At 38.7% G+C, this 15662-nt stretch overlaps 2 protein-coding genes across 7 annotated transcripts; one reads left to right on the forward strand and one right to left on the reverse strand.

Annotated features, from left to right (window-relative positions):
• Nucleotides 1–2974: 2974 nt before the first annotated feature.
• Nucleotides 2975–7552, reverse strand: Polr1h (RNA polymerase I subunit H). 3 transcript variants are annotated; one of them, XM_076857806.1, is made up of 5 exons: nt 7507–7552; nt 6985–7140; nt 6678–6778; nt 5459–5568; nt 2975–3203 (listed from the first exon to the last, which is right to left on the reverse strand). In XM_076857806.1, exons 2-5 carry the CDS (start codon nt 7118–7120, stop codon nt 3179–3181), a joined length of 372 nt encoding a protein of 123 aa, XP_076713921.1. In that variant the 5' UTR covers nt 7121–7140; nt 7507–7552; the 3' UTR covers nt 2975–3178. The 3 variants fall into 3 exon arrangements, with proteins under 3 accessions (XP_076713921.1, XP_076713920.1, XP_076713922.1); XM_076857805.1 differs by lacking the exon at nt 7507–7552 and adding an exon at nt 7252–7424; XM_076857807.1 differs by lacking the exon at nt 7507–7552 and adding an exon at nt 7341–7391.
• LOC143400805 (putative uncharacterized protein ZNRD1-AS1) lies at nt 7510–15155 on the forward strand. Of its 4 annotated transcripts, none has more exons than XM_076857801.1 (4): nt 7667–8023; nt 8708–8788; nt 11835–11910; nt 12262–15155. In XM_076857801.1, the coding sequence occupies exons 1-4, from the start codon at nt 7926–7928 to the stop codon at nt 13015–13017; spliced, it is 1011 nt and encodes a 336-aa protein (XP_076713916.1). In that variant the 5' UTR covers nt 7667–7925; the 3' UTR covers nt 13018–15155. The 4 variants fall into 4 exon arrangements, with proteins under 4 accessions (XP_076713919.1, XP_076713916.1, XP_076713917.1 ...); XM_076857802.1 differs by having other exon boundaries at nt 8712–8788; XM_076857804.1 differs by lacking the exons at nt 7667–8023; nt 8708–8788 and adding an exon at nt 7510–7589.
• The last annotated feature ends 507 nt before the right edge of the window (nt 15156–15662 follow it).

A 15662-nucleotide genomic window follows, 5' to 3' on the forward strand; every position in this document is an offset into this window, starting at 1 on the left:
ACGCAGCGGACCACCTGCGGCGAGGCGGGTCGCTTGGGTGCTGTTGCACGGAATTGAGATGCTAGTGGCTGACCCCACCCCGCCCCCTCCCTAAACTTGAGTGAGTGGGTGAGAGACCCGGAGAATAGGTGCAATAGTGAATCTTGGCTAGTTTTCGTTTCATTATTGGTCCCTCTCGGTTTCTTTAATGAAAAATGGAACCTGGGAGCGGTTGGAAACCCACGATTAAGAATCAAGCAATCGAGCTGAGCGGGGTGGGGCATGCCTGTAATCCCAGCGGCTGGGGAGGCTGAGACAGGAGAATTGCGAGTTCAAAGCCAGCCTGAGCAACAGCCAGGCGCTAAGCAACTCAGTGAGACCCTGTCTCTAAATAAAACACAAAATAGGGTTGGGGATATGGCCCAGTGGTCGAGTGCCCTGAGTTCAATCCCTGGTACCTGGATTCCACACCCCGCCAAAAAAAAAAAAAAAAGAATCAAGCAATCCAGGGGCTGGGGATGTAGCTTAGTGGTAGAGCGCTTGCCTAGCAAATGTGAGGCACTGGTTCAAGTCTCAGCACCACATAAAAATAAAGAAAGAAAAGAAAAATATCGTGTCCATCTATAACTAAAAAATTGGAAAAAGCAATCAGGATTCTAGCTGTCGCCCCGCCTGTAGGTGTTTGAGCAGAGGGCACTTAATGCACCTTCAAACTGGATTTTTCCATTCTACTAGGCCTTGGAGATGGCCTAGTAGATGCTTTTTCACTCCTAGTCTGGTGAAAAAGGCAGGCATGCTCAAAACTAACCGAAGTATAAAACACTGAGGAGGCATTAACATATTAGTGAATATTAACATATTAGTGAATCTGATGAATGATGTGAATTTAGCTACATACTGCTTACATATTCTCTGCGGTGGAAAAGAGTACATTAACCTGTTGCAGTAATTCACTTGCAGGTCAGCATGAGAAAGAAAGCAATAAGAAGCAGAGCAAGCAAAGCAGCAGCAGAAAAAAAAAAGCCCTTTATTGTGTACAAGCAATCTTTTTATAGTATTGTGAACAAAGAAGGCAGCCTTCCAACATCAATGAATCAGGTCTTTCAGCTAATTTACATAGCACACAGAAGTTTTACTTTCTAATCAGAAGTGACCTGCTTCTCATGGCTAATCTACTCTCAGCCTGGAGCATGTTGAGCTCTGCTCTTGTTAAGAACAGATAATAAAATATTTCTTAGCACCCTCCTAGCCCACTTGGCAGAACATCCCGTTTCCAGGCAAGTCCTCCCAAGGACAGCAGACACCTCGTTTTCAAGCATGTCGGCTGTTACCTTATCTAAACCTTGAGGGAGCTTCTCGTTTGCGAGCAGGCCCTCCCAAGGACAGCAGACACCTCAAGCATATCCACTGTTACCTATCTATACCTTGACAGAATATCCCTTTTGCAGGCAGACTCCATCAAGGACAGTAATAGTAATGCAGTCACATCTGATTCTCTACATTAACCAGAGAAAGTTATATCATTTTATACAAATATGTGCACATTTTTCAAGGAGCAAAAGAAAGTGGTAAAAGAAAAACCAGAGGGCAGACATATTTTGTTTTTAGGTAGAGAGCTTATAAAGTAGTAGGTGTGTACATTGATTTATACTATACATTATGGTTTAATACTACTGGGAGTAGGGGGAGTGCCATATTAGGCTTGACAGTTAAGCAGTGGTTTCATGGAAGGCCCTGCATGCTTTGCTAAGAGAACTTTATCCAGCCTGTTGTTACTAGCCATAGAAAGGCTTTAAAGTAGGGTAGAAACATATTTGTGTGAAATTTCCAGAGAGGTCAGGGGGTTCACTGCCAGAACAGTCAAATGTATAGTGGGGAAGAATGCCCTGCCCATCTGCACCTTGTGAGGATCAATCAAACAAGATTGTGTGATGTTTAAGAGCTAATGAATATATGAAGGACCATAGAACTACAAGAAATCATTGTTACTCTTGTTCCTTGATCATAGTTTATATCAAAGAACGCAGAGATGCAGTTTCCCAGAATCAAAATTTGAATGTTTTGTATTGTGCGTTCATTTCTCTGGAATGTTTTTGGGGAAAAGAAAAATTCAGCATGTATACTACATAGCCCATTTTTAAAAATGCGATTTCCATACATTCCTATATAAGCACATATGTATTGATTATCTCTGAGAAGTGGGATTCCTTTGAATTTGACTTTTTGTTTCATTTTATATGAGTCTATTTACAATGAATGTATATTAATCTCAAGAGTCAATGAAATAAAACTTTCCAAAATGCCCATGCATCCCTTGGTATCTTTTGTATGTGGGGGGGGGGGGGCGCAGTAATTTGGAATTGAACCCAGGAGAGTTCTCCAATCAGGCCACATTCCTTGCCCTTTCATTTTTAATTCTAAGGCAGGGTCTTGCTGAGTTGCTTAGGGCCTAGGTTGTTGAGGCTGGTCCCAAACTTGCAATCCTCCTGCCGTAGCCTCCTCCCTGAGATTAATGTGCACCACTGTGCCCAACCCCTGGGTATCTAATTTTTTTGTTGTCTGTTAAATTTATATGTCAAATAGATCTGGTTAAATCTTATGTTGAATCTCTCATTATCCAAACCCCCAGTTTTTGTTTCCTTATAATCAGGAACCAAACAGATTTAGACGTAGGGAATACAATTGCTTTTTTCTCTTTTACAATACTGGAGAACGAATCCAGGGGCACTCTACCACTGAACTACATCCCATTCCTTTTTATTTTTTGAGACAGGGTCTTCCTAAGTTACCCAGGCTGACCTCAAACTTGCAATACTTCTGTTTCAGCCTTCCAAGTTCCTGGGATTACAGGCATGTGCCACTATGCTGGGCTTATAATTTCTTTTTTGCATTAGCCTCACTCCTGCAGTTTCATTATTTTGCCCTTGTATTTTTCTCCTTAATAAGCTAATTTAAGTTCCTTTTGAAATAAGACACATTAAAAATTACACATATATTCAGGTTTTATAGAAAAATGTAACTTTAATAAATTCAACTGGGATAGTAGTAGGTGGGAGACCAATGGTAGTCCCCATGTAAGATCTGATTATTCTCTGGGAGCAAAACACTGCAGAGGAGATAGACAAGACATCTAAAAACCAATATCCTTCACCTTCCAAGGAAGAAGAGGATGTACTGTAGAGTTGCCCAGAAATAAAGATCAAGAATCTTCCTTTTCCTGAAACCTATGAAGAAAGAAAGGACTTGTAATATTCAACCAAAGGAAGAGTTTCTAGTTATGTGAGATGATATAATCAATAAAATAATCAGGAAAGGACTTTTATTTGTGCATTGTAGAGAACTAGCTCCCTTAAACAATCTTCCAATTCCAACTTTAAAACAACTGAAAATGCTGGGATTAATACTAATATCTAATTATTAATTAATTAATATCTATTATTAATCAAAAAATGTGAAGATTTTCTTAGCACTCTTCTTAGAAGAAAAAATAAATAAACCGGGCCTCATAAAAAATTAAAAACTTCAGATTGGGGTTTAGGCCTGTGCTAGGGAGTATGTTTAATATGTGCAAGGCCCTGGGTTTCATCCCTATTAAATACTTCTGCTCATAAGAAAGGAATTTCACTGCCTCAACAGAGAGAGGAGAGAAAATATTGTGAGAATTTCTTCTATAAGCTGGCCTTTACATGAATATGCAGCTAAAATTGATATTACTTGCATGCTCCTAAAAATATGAAGCCAAGAAGTTATCATAGTGATTCTAGGATTTGGGCACATGTAGCTCAGTGGTACAGCACTTGCCTAACATGGGCAAGGCCCTGAGTTTGATTCCCAGCACTGCCACAGAAATGAAAGTAGAGCGATCCCCGCTTGGTAATGCCTCAAGGCACTTGAAAAAGAAACAAATGCGGGCTGGGGTTATAGCTCAGTGATAGAGCATTTGCCTAGCATGTGTGTGCCACTGGATTCGATCCTTAGCATCACATTAAATAAATAAATAAAAGCTTTAAAAAATGAAATAAAAAAAAAAGAAGAAAGAAATGCTGAGAATACAGCGTCACTCCCCCCCCCCCCGGGGGTGGGGGGGTGGGAAACAGGTGGGATGGATTTGAGCTTGTATTCCAAAATTACAAAACAAAAAAGCACTGAGAGAGCCAGCAGAAATAGCAGATAGCAGCATCAGACCCACAAGAACTGTGGTTATCAGACTCAGAAAAAACAAGTGTAATGTTATTTAACATACATTTAAAGAATGGCTGGGCATGGTAGCTTACACCTGTAATCCCAGTGGCTCAGGAGGCTGAGGCAGGAGAATCATAAGTTCAAAGTCAGCCTCAGCAAAGCAACTCAGTGAGATCTTGCCTCAAAAATACAAAATACAGCTGGGGATGTGGCTCAGTGGTTGAGTGCTCCTGAGTTCAATCCCTGAACCCAAAAAGAAAAAGAAAAAAAGGAGCAAGGGTTGTTAACAGGCAGGATCAAAAAAATGAAAGAAAAGCAAGAATAAAAGGAGAAGTTTAGAATATGATTAAGGAGTAAAAATTTTTTAAAATGAGGATATTTGAAAAAATAATTAAGTAGAAATCAATAATAGTAATTAACAATAACTGAAATAAATTGAAGATAGAATTAGTGACCTAGAAGGACCTGAAGAAATTATCCAGAAGGCAACATAAAAAGAAATGAGATAAAATAGGAAAGATAATAAAAATGGATGACAAGAGAAAATTTAAAAACAAATTATACCTTCAGGAAGTGAGAATTGAAAATATGGGAGAAAAGCAATGTTAAATGAGATAACAGCTGTTAATTTTCCAAGGTTGATGAAAAATTCTCAGCTTCAGAAAGTCTAATAAATCCCAAACTATACAGGATAAATAAAAGAAAGCCATATCTGATATACTGTATTGAAACTGCAGAACAGCAAAGACAAAGAGGACTTCTTAAAACTATTAAAGCCCATGTTTTTTTCCTTATTCCTTTTTTTTTTTTTTTTTTTTTTTTTAAGTACTGGGGATTGAACCCAGAGGCTCTTTACCAGAGCTATATCACCAGTCCCTTTTTTTTTTTCTGAGTTAGGGTCTTGTTAAGTTGCCAAGGCTGGCCTAGAACTTCAATTCCTGTCTTAGTCTCTAGACCTCCAGATTAGCAGGGATTACAGGAGACTGCCAATGCACCAGGCCCATGTTCTTTACTTCATGCATGTCTCTCACCAAAAGAAAACTACTTTGATTGCATTTGAAGATTCCAGCATAACATACTGATCACCAAGCAATACCTGTCTGTGTTTTAAAATTTCCTTTTAAATAACTTACAAGATTCAGTTCACTTAGTATAAAAAGGGGTAAAAGTATCATTTAAAAAAAAATTAAAAGGCCACAAATCTCCCTATTAGGGATGGAGCCAAATAAAACAATTGTTTAGTACTACAAGTCTCACTTGAGTTTGAACGGGCAGAGGGACAGGAAAGGATACCTACTTGCAGTTGGTACATGTGTAGAAGACAGTCTGTCCTTCATCAGCTGAGCGCATCTGTCTGGTGTGGTATGCCATTCCCTCATGACCACACTGAGAGCAGCGCCTGTCAACCTAGAGAGAAACTGGTGGATTAGGAAGGCCTAGTCATACTTCCCTACCTTTCACAGAAGTCAAGCTGTCATATTCCTTAGATATCCTCATCTAAAAACCTTCCCCCTCCCACCTGCTCTCTCTTAGAATTGGGTACAAAACTCCCTAAAGCTCAGGAAATAATGCCAAGAAATAATAAGTGGGATGGCATCAAATTAAAAAACTTCTGCACAGGAAAGGAAACAAGAATGTGAAGAGTGAACCTACATGAGAAAAATGTTTGCCAGCTATTCTTCTGAAAGAGGATTAATACTCAAAATACATAAAGAACTAAAAAAGCCCACTTAATATTTTTTTAAAAAACTAAATATCAAATTAATAAATGGGCAAATGAACTAAAATAAACACTTTCCAAAAGAAGAAACACATGACCAACAAATATATGAAAAAATGTTCAACACTGTTAGTAAGTAGGGAAATGCAAATCAAAACTACACTGAGATTTCATCTCACTCCAGTTAGAATGGCAGCCATCAAGAATACAAACAATAGGCTGATGAGAATATTGGGGAAAAGGAACATTTTACACTGTTTGGTGGGGTTGTAAATTAGTTCAACCACTATGGAAATCAATGTGCAGGTTCCTCAAAAGACTAGAAATTGGAAACACCATGTGACCCAGCTATCCCACTCCTTAGTGTCTATCCTAAAGAATTAAAGACATCATATTATAGCTACATATGCATACCTGTTTTTAGCAGCATAACTCACAATAACCAAATTATGGAACTAGCCTAGGTGGTGCTCAATATAGGAAAAAAATTAAGAAAATGTGGTATATGTATTCAATGGAGTTTTATTCATTCAAGTCATAAAGAAGATGAAATTATGTCATTTGTAGGAAAATGAATGGAATTTCAGGGCATTCTGTTAAAATAAGTCAAACTCAAAAAATTAAAAATGATTACATTTTCTCTCATAGGTGGAAGCTAGAGAGGAAAAAGGAAAGAAGGGGGGGGGGGAGGGAATCTCATGGAATTGAGTACAAACACTCCAGATCTCTGCAATCACACCTCCATAACTTTCCCACTCTTCTTATGGAGCCAGTCCTTGATCTTGGAGTAACTTACCACAGGTCCCTGGATCTCAGGTCCTTCCTCCACCGACATAGGCAAGGTTGTCCCCAGTTTGTTAAATACAACTGAGGTCTTCACGATTTTCCCTTCAAAGTCTGTACAGGCAGTAAAAACTAATTGTAGAACCGGGCTGAGGGACGGAATTACCCTCCCAATTAGTCCCAGAGGCCTCTTTCCGTTTCCTTCCCGGACAAGCGCCTGACTTCTACTCTTGGGTCCCCCTCCCCAGTCTCGAGATCCCCAGCCTCCAACCCTTCCAAGTTGGGCCCTCGGCTGGAACAAATGCCTAGGATCTTCTCACCCCGCACATTGATGGAAAAGCCACAGCGAATACAGGTGACCGCATCCTGAGCCCCGGGCAGAGGCAGGACCGAGCCGCAATCCGGACAGAAATCCAAGTCCGACTGAAAGCTAGAGCAGGTACTGGCGTGGTCCATGATGGACAATAGGTCAAGGGCTAGGAAGGGAACGCAAAGTTTATTAATAAACCAACAATAAAGCGGAAACTCCTTCCAATTTAGGGATCATTCTTCTTCGGCCCCAGAATGCAGATATGGAGAACCCTCACCCTTCCCTCACACACGCCTCCTGCCTCGACGACTAAGGAGCCGATACGCCCGGACTTCCCCGGCTGTTAAGGACTGAGGGACTTGGGACCTTTCTTGGGACCGGCAAAGGGACTCTCTATCTCCGTAGGCTAGAGCGCCGGTTTTGCGCCGACTGTGGAGCAGCGAGCGCGTGGTGTGCTAGAGCGTCAACACGTTAGCGTTTCGCTTGGCCCGTGACGTCATAATCAGTCGCGATGTCATAATTAATCGCGAACCTTCTCCTGAATTAGGGAAGAAGCAGAACTTCTCCGACAGGTAGTTGTCTCACTCCACGTTCGGCCCGAAACTGTGACGTCAAGTAAGAATCACGAGGAACCAGGCTGGACCTCTAGGACTCAGTCCTGGGATTTTTTTTTTTTTTCCTGCTTTGTATCCTAAAGAGACCTAGTCACGGGGTGGGGGGTGGTCCCCCTGAAACGTACATTTTTTTTTTTTTTAACCGAATACCTACTCGATTGGGTTACCGAACTACAACTCCTATCGTTCCTCAGCGGGCACGTCTCTTTTGAGACTGCGCAGTGGCTTAAAAACAAAGCTAAGCGTTCTGGGGTTTGTAGTGTTGCCTGGGCCCTCCTAGCCTAGCCTAGGCTGCAGTCATTTGGAAGGGGTGAGTCCATTTTTTAAGGGTCAGGGAATGGTGAGAGTGAAGAAAGAGGAAGATGCCTGGTCCCCGTGGAACGAAAGGAATAAGAGATGGAATGGGTCGCTTGGGAAGGAGCTCAGGATTTGGAGGTAATGAACAGATGAGATGGGGCACCTTTCTCCTAGGGTCCTGCCAGCTGAGGGAGGCTAGCATTAGTCAAGAGCGTCCCTTTGGTAGGATTTCATAAGACTTTTTTTTTTTTTTTTTTTGCTCTGTGAATATCTTCCATCCTCCCCTACTTTCTTTTTGTCCAACTCTGAATCATCCTTTTCATTCCTTGGGTGGCAGCTGACATTCCTCTTCCCTTTTATAAAACAATAAGTCTCTGTAGAAATTTTTTAGCCTATAATGTAAATAGAAACTTGTCCTGAAGGGGCAGCTTCTAGATGAGTTTCCTAGTTCTATTTCAGCACTATCCAATCTCATAGCAGTGTTAAGCTCCTTCATATAAAAGTTCTGAAGTCATTACTGTTTTCTCTTTTGAAGGACACAAGCTGTGATCTTTCCTTAGGAAAGACCTCTGTCTGCATATCTCTGCAATATGACTTCATGGTGAAGGAGCTAAGACTCTTGGCAAGCTACTGTAGAATGACAAGCCCATATTCACTTAACTCTGGAAGTGTTATTTTGTTTTATAAAGGAGGTGTGTTGCCCATGATGGTAAACAAGTGTTTTTGTTTTCTTTCTTTCTTTTTTGATGACACTAGGGATTGAACCTAAGAACGTCTATCACTAAACTATAGTAACCAGTCTTTTTTATTTTTTATTTTGAGACAGGGTCTTGCTAAATTGCCTAAATTGACCTTGAACTTGGAATTCTTCCACCTCAGCCCCCAGAATAGATGGGATTACAGGTATGCGACCACCACATTCAGTGGTAGGCAGTCTTTATTTTTGCTTTTCTGTGTGTCTTTTTCCTTTCAAAGTGGAAATTGAAATTAGTCATCCTTGTTCACCATCTTGCCCTTTATAGTTTGATATCCGGCAAACACCCACTATTTTATTACTTGCCTAATGCAGTAAAAGAATACAAGCATTATAAGATATGGCTTTTTCTGAACAAAAGCTTACAATCTGCACATTATTTGTTAAACACCTATGCCAGGCTTTGAGCTGAGGTTGGGCTGCAAAGTTGAAATCTGAGAACTTAGAACACAGGTGAAGCATGGTGCTGTTGCATGTACCTAGTCCCAGCAACTTGGGAGACTGAGGCAAGAGAATTGCAAGTTTAAGGCCAGCCTGGGCAACTTAGTGAGACCCTGTCTCAAAATAAAAAATACAAAGGACTGAGGATGTAATTCAGTGGTAAAGTGCCCCTGGGTTCAATCCCCAGTACCACATAAATACATATGAACAATACAATGAAAGTGCATTAATAAGTATAACATGTGAGAGCCTGGATCAGACAGATAAAATAAACACTCATCAACTTTAGGGAAGATTGCTAAATGCTCTCATAAAAAGATGTAGACAATGTTATAGTGAATATTGAAAACCTATGTCAGGTTTTCAGTGAGGCTGGGACTACAAAGTTAAAACGTGTTTTTACTAACACAAAAGAATAATTAGAGCACAATGAAAGTGCATTAGTAAGTACAAAATGGGAGACCCTGAGTCAGACATATAAACAAACATGTCTATAAACCTCAAGGAAGACTGGTAAATGCTTTAATAAAAAGATAGGTAAATACAATATTATGGTTAATATAAGAAAAAGATTCTTAGATATTACGTGATGAAGTAATCAGCAACCAAGAGTTTTGAGAATTTGTAATTATAGACTAAGTACTGTATTAGATATGTACTGTATGAGTATGTACAAAAAAATGAAAGATGCCATTTTTATTAAATCTCAAGCTAGGTACACATAGACAAAAAAGAATGTGCTTTCAAAGTCAGCGAGACCACTGGTTGCAGTGGCACATGTCTGTAATCCCAGCAGATTAGGAGGCCGAGGCAGGAGGATGGGAAGTTCAAAGCCAGCCTCAGCAACTTAGCGAGGCCCTAAGCAACTCAATGGGACCCTAACTCTAAATGAAATATAAAAAATGGCTGGTTTGTGACTCAGTGGTAAGCACCCCTGGGTTCAATCCCCAGTACCAAAAAAAAATCAATGAGACCAAATATTAGATATCTCCTCCAATAATATAGGTAAGTCATATTTTTAGATATAAATTATAGCTCCCATCTTTTATAAGCCTAAATTTCAAAATCAAAATATTAAAAGTCATATCACATCATAATGGAAATCATGGTTGATTTTCAAATGAGCTGTAGAAATAGTGTTTAGAGGAGGGAAATCACTGACAAAGTAGACCGGAAAGACTTCATAAAGAATTGGGGCGGGGGCAGGCTGGGGATGTGACTCAAGCGGTAGCGCGCTTGCCTGGCATGCATGTGGCCCGGGTTCCATCCTCAGCACCACATACAAACAAAGATGTTGTGTCTGCCAAGAAGTAAAAAATAAATATTGAAATTTTCTCTCAAAAAAAATTAAAAAAAAAAAAAAAAGAATTGGGGGTTTGGGGGTAGAGTGATCGCCTAGCACACGTGAGGCACTGGGTTTTGATCCTCAGCATCACATAAAAAAATGAAATAAAGATATTGTGTCCATCAACAACTAAAGAAGTAAATATTAAAAGAATCAGAGGCTTGACTTGTGAAGGACAGATAGCTACCATTTACTGAGAACTTCCTATACATCAAACATCATGTCAGTCTCTTTACATCTAATTTACATTTGTTTTTTCTCACCCCGAGAGGTAGTTTTTGGTCTTATATCTTTTATAAATGAGGAAACTAACCTAGGGAGAAGTTAAGTGAATTGTCCTGAGTCACATAACTAGGAAGTAATGGAATTAAGATTCACTTTTAGCCTTGTCAGCCTCTAATGTCCATGCCTTTAACCATCAGTGCTATAAAGGGCACAGAGATATATATCAGGCATCCTCAATGGCTTAAGTATGACCTCACAGTAAACTCAGGCTAGACACATAAACTCAGGGACAACACATAAAAAGTTGGTAGTCTTCACTTGTGTTGCTGTCAGCCTGCCCTATAAGTAAACCAGAGTAACCGTAAATTCCCATCCTGTGGGCTTCAACAGGGAGTGGTCTCGTAATGCATTTAGGGTGAAGGATGATTGCCAACATAAGGAGGACAAGCAGAGGGGTGGACCATCAAATAAAAACAGAATTTCAGTACAAAACTTTAGAGAGCAGAGATGCTGTATGTATTGATAGAGGCACAGAGGGACCGGCTCAAGAAACTGCAGAAAGACAATGAACTGATAAAACCAGAGTCTAGAATTATATCAAAAGACAAAAGAGGCCAGGGGACTGAACCATCTGAAATAAGTGTAATTGGACAACACGTCACCAAGGAGCCTATTTCTTCCCTCTTGAAACCCCTGATACAAGATTCAGAATGGCTCACATTGAGTCCAGAAGAGAAGTATGCTTTTAATTCATATGAAAGGAAAGATTCTCTTCTTAAATAAAAGAGCATTCATTGGGCTGGGGATGTGGCTCAAGCAGTAGCGCGCTCGCCTGGCATGCGTGCGGCCCGGGTTCTATCCTCAGCACCACATACAAACAAAGATGTTGTGTCTGCTGAAAACTAAAAAATAAATATTAAAATTCTTTCCCTCTCTCTCTCTCTCTCTCTCTCTCTCTCTCTCTCTCTTAAAAAAAAAAAAAAGAGCATTCATTATTCTTCACTATAGGAATGCATTGGCTCCCCACTGCCTGTATAATCCTGCCTATTAGCAGGTTTTCTCTTTGTGGGAGAAATGTTCCTAGTCTGGGCCAAAATATTTTGGGTCTTTGATCCAGACAATATGTAAGTAGATATGTTAACATCTCCCACATTCTAATGTATCTTTGCTTTTTAATCTTCCAGATTGGCTTGGGCTAAAGCATCTAAAGACCCTAGGATTGCTGCAGATCAACATTCTCCACTGGAGAAAAAGATATTGGTAAATAAGCTATATTCATATCAGACATTTAGGAACTACTCAGAGAAGGAACTTTAGGTGCCCAGTGACACCTTCAGGTAGAAACATTACACACTAGTAATGTTTCCCAGACATTTTCATAGTTGCAAAGTGAAATATCATTTTGAAGATTCCCAACATTATATATTTTTAAAGCTAGTTATTGATCATTGGTGGGTACTTAATATTTTATACTTTTGAGAGTAATACTGAACTTATTATATTAAAGTAAATTTAAAAAGCAAGTATTAATAAGGAAGGTAAACTACTGTTTAAATATGTTCAAAGGAAAAATATGATCACATTATAAAATTCTGAACCTCACTTTGACAGAATCTAGGTGGCGTGCATACAACAGCAGCAAGACACTTGATGAGTAGGAAATGTCAAGAAGAGTATGAAACACTCTGTAGGGAACAAGCTGTTTCTCTTGACTACTGGCTTGCCAAAGCAGAGTCTTATTATAATAAAAGATTAGTGGAAATGTTGAAAGAAGAGAAGACTGGCAATGAAATGAATACAGAAATGGAGGAGAAAACAACCCAAAGCATAGAGGGACAAAAACAGTACTATTGGGTACCTGAGAGAGAGAGGAAACAGATACAAAGGCACATACATCGAACAGGCCAGGCCAGAGAATTTAAAAGCAAAACATTTAGACAACCAAGACCCCTCAGTGCAACAATATTACCAAAAATTAAGCCAGAAAAGCATAGCATCCCAAAAGCACAGAGAAGAAAGCAGGTAAATGAGAGAGAACAGATGCAAATTAAAGATCATCAAGAACGCATGATTCGAGGGAGAGAACTTATAGAGCAAAAACTCAAGGAAAGAATTTTGAGGAAAAGTCAGAGCCAGCTACCTACATATGAGAAGCAAGAGAGAATACAGAAAGAGGTAAAAGAGTTTGAAAGAGTTATTGCATATCCACTTTTCCAGCCTCGCAATAGAAGTCGGATTAAGGTGAATATTCTTATGGAAAAGCATCAGAATACAGAGGAAGTGGATACAATTATAAAGCCACATCAAAGAAGATTTTTGGTTGTGCCACCCTTTTTGAAAAGCCAAATAAGGAAAATAAAAGATTAGTAAAGTTTCAATGCTTTTGTGATGAAATCATACCTCTTAAATGAACCTTAATTTCTTAAGAGTTGTCTCTGCTAAGGGTGTAGTCATTGTTTCCATTTGTATCACATGCATAAGTATTAAGAAAGTTCTGAACTTGAAAACTTGCTTAGCTATTTTTGGTTGCTTTGTAATCAAGTTGCTTATGCTTTTCAGTGTTCAATTTCCTTATTTGTAAAGTTTGCTTATCCTTTTCAGTGTTCAATTTCCTTATTTGTAAAGTGAGGATAATATTTCATAGAATTTATGGGAGGATTGTGATTTTTGTAGAGCATTAATATGTATTAGTTTCCCTCCATGAGGAAGATCTAGCTTGAGTGATGGTGATAAATAAGGAACTTATAAGGAACTTTTTTCATCTGCCTCTCTGATTCCTCCTGCTCCCACCCTCAAGATTATCTTGATATTACTATGATTCAAAATACCCCCTTTTACTTAGGTGGATACATTCATATCTTCATCAGAGAACTACTAACTGGGCCCTAAAAAATCTAAATTGTGCCATATAACTTATTGCATGATAAATTTGATTTTAAGAACCTCCTATTTGTAATGCATCATGTTAATTACTGGGGATGAATAAAGAGAAATCCCTGCCATTGAGTAGTTTACAATTAATGGCAAAAATCACTCAGTAAACAGGTAACATATATGGTGAGGGTTATGACAGAGGTGTGTACAGAACACTGTACAAGAAAGGACATTAACCCACCTAGATGAGCAGGGTGAAGAAGATGGAAGTCAGAGAAAGTAGTGTAGTAGTCTCACATTTCTTCCAGTTCCACATTTTATCTTTTTCTATCATCCACTTAAGTAAGGCTTTCCCTATTTGTGGATTCACTCAGGGTTAAGCAAACTCAGCCTCTCTCAAACACATGCCACTAATTTTAAACCAGAAAGCAAATTTATGAATTTAGTGGAATTTTAATTACCAAGCATGGTGTAATTTATTGTTTTCGAGACAGTCATTTTCTTTCTAGATACCAGAAATTTGTGGAAGCAGTATTCATCATTGGTGAATAGAGAACCAGAGAAATGGAAACTGGTTGCCCTAAAGAATATTTTACTTAAGTTGTAGTAACCCTGATGCTCACCCTCTTGTACTACTAGTACTCTCCTGACCATGAATATTTCTAGATCTGTATTGTACAATAGAACTTTCAGCAGCGATAGAAATGTTCTACATCTGTGTTCCTCAGTAGATTAGCCACTGACAAATCTGTCTAGTGCAGCCAAAGGAACCAGATTTTTAAATTTTAATTTAAATTTAAATTGCCGTGTGTGGCAAGTGACTGTCCTATTACACAGTGTAGCACTGGATAGGATAATCCTGGGTTCCATATTCCAGTACCACCATCAGTTTTCTGTCTTTGATAGTATTTGCTTCTTTTATTTTCTTTTAGCCTCAAAGAATTGTGAGAACGTACATTATTTTGTAAGCCCAAAAATAATGGGCTTAGAGTGAGTACATAGTTGTTCTTTAAAATTTAAAAAAATCCAAATGGGGGCTGGGGATGTGGCTCAAGCAGTAGCGCGCTCACCTGGCATGCAGGCGGCCCGGGTTTGATCCTCAGCACCACCTGCAAATATGTTGTGTCCGCTGAAAACTAAAAAAAAAATAAATATTAAAATTCTCTCTGTCTCTCTCTCTCTCTCTCTCTTTAAAAAAAAATCCAAATGACCACATGGTAATTGTACATATTTATGGGGTTAGAGAATGATATTTCATTATATGTGTACATTGTATAATAAACAGATCAGGGTAATTAGTATACCTACCACCTGAAATATTTATTGTTTGTGTTAGGAACATTCAAAAAATTTTTCTAATAGCCATTTAGAAATACCGTTGTCAATGTATTACCTTATTGTGCTGTAGAATATTAGAAGTTATTTCTTCTACTAAACTGCCCATCTGTACCCATTCATTATCCTTTCTCTCCGTATCTTTTCTCCTCTCTATCCTTTCTAGCCTCTGACAACCATTATTCTATTCTCTGTTCCTGTGAGATAAACTTTTTAGACTTCACATACAAGTCGAGAGCATGCAGTATTTATCTTTCTGTGCATGACTTATATTACTTAATTTAATGTTCCATCCATGTTGCCACAAATTATATAATTTCATCCTTTTTATGACCAAATAATATTCTGTTCAGTATATATACCATATCTATTATATTTATTCGCCTTTTAATGGGTTGATTCTGTATATTAGCAATTGTGAATAGTATCATAATAAACAGAAGTGCAAATGTCTTTTCAACATACTAATTTTATTTACTTTAGATATATATCCAGTAGTGGGATTGCTGGATGATGCATAGTTCTATTTTCAATTTTTAAGGAACCTCCATATTGTATCTTAATGACTATACTAATTTACATTCCCACCAACAGTGTATGAGAGGTCCTCTTTCTCTGGATCCTTATGAGCATTTATTATTTTTTTTCTTGATAGAAGCTATTCTAATTGGGATGAGATGATGTCTTTTTTTGGTTTCGATTTGCATTGCCATGATGATTAGTGATTCACATAGTTCCTGAGAACATTTGTATATCTTCTTTTTTTTTCTTATTCAGAACTCATTTTTATATCCAGATCTTTT

The sequence above is a fragment of the Callospermophilus lateralis genome, chromosome 6 (assembly GCF_048772815.1).
Source record: "Callospermophilus lateralis isolate mCalLat2 chromosome 6, mCalLat2.hap1, whole genome shotgun sequence".
NCBI lineage: Eukaryota > Metazoa > Chordata > Mammalia > Rodentia > Sciuridae > Callospermophilus > Callospermophilus lateralis.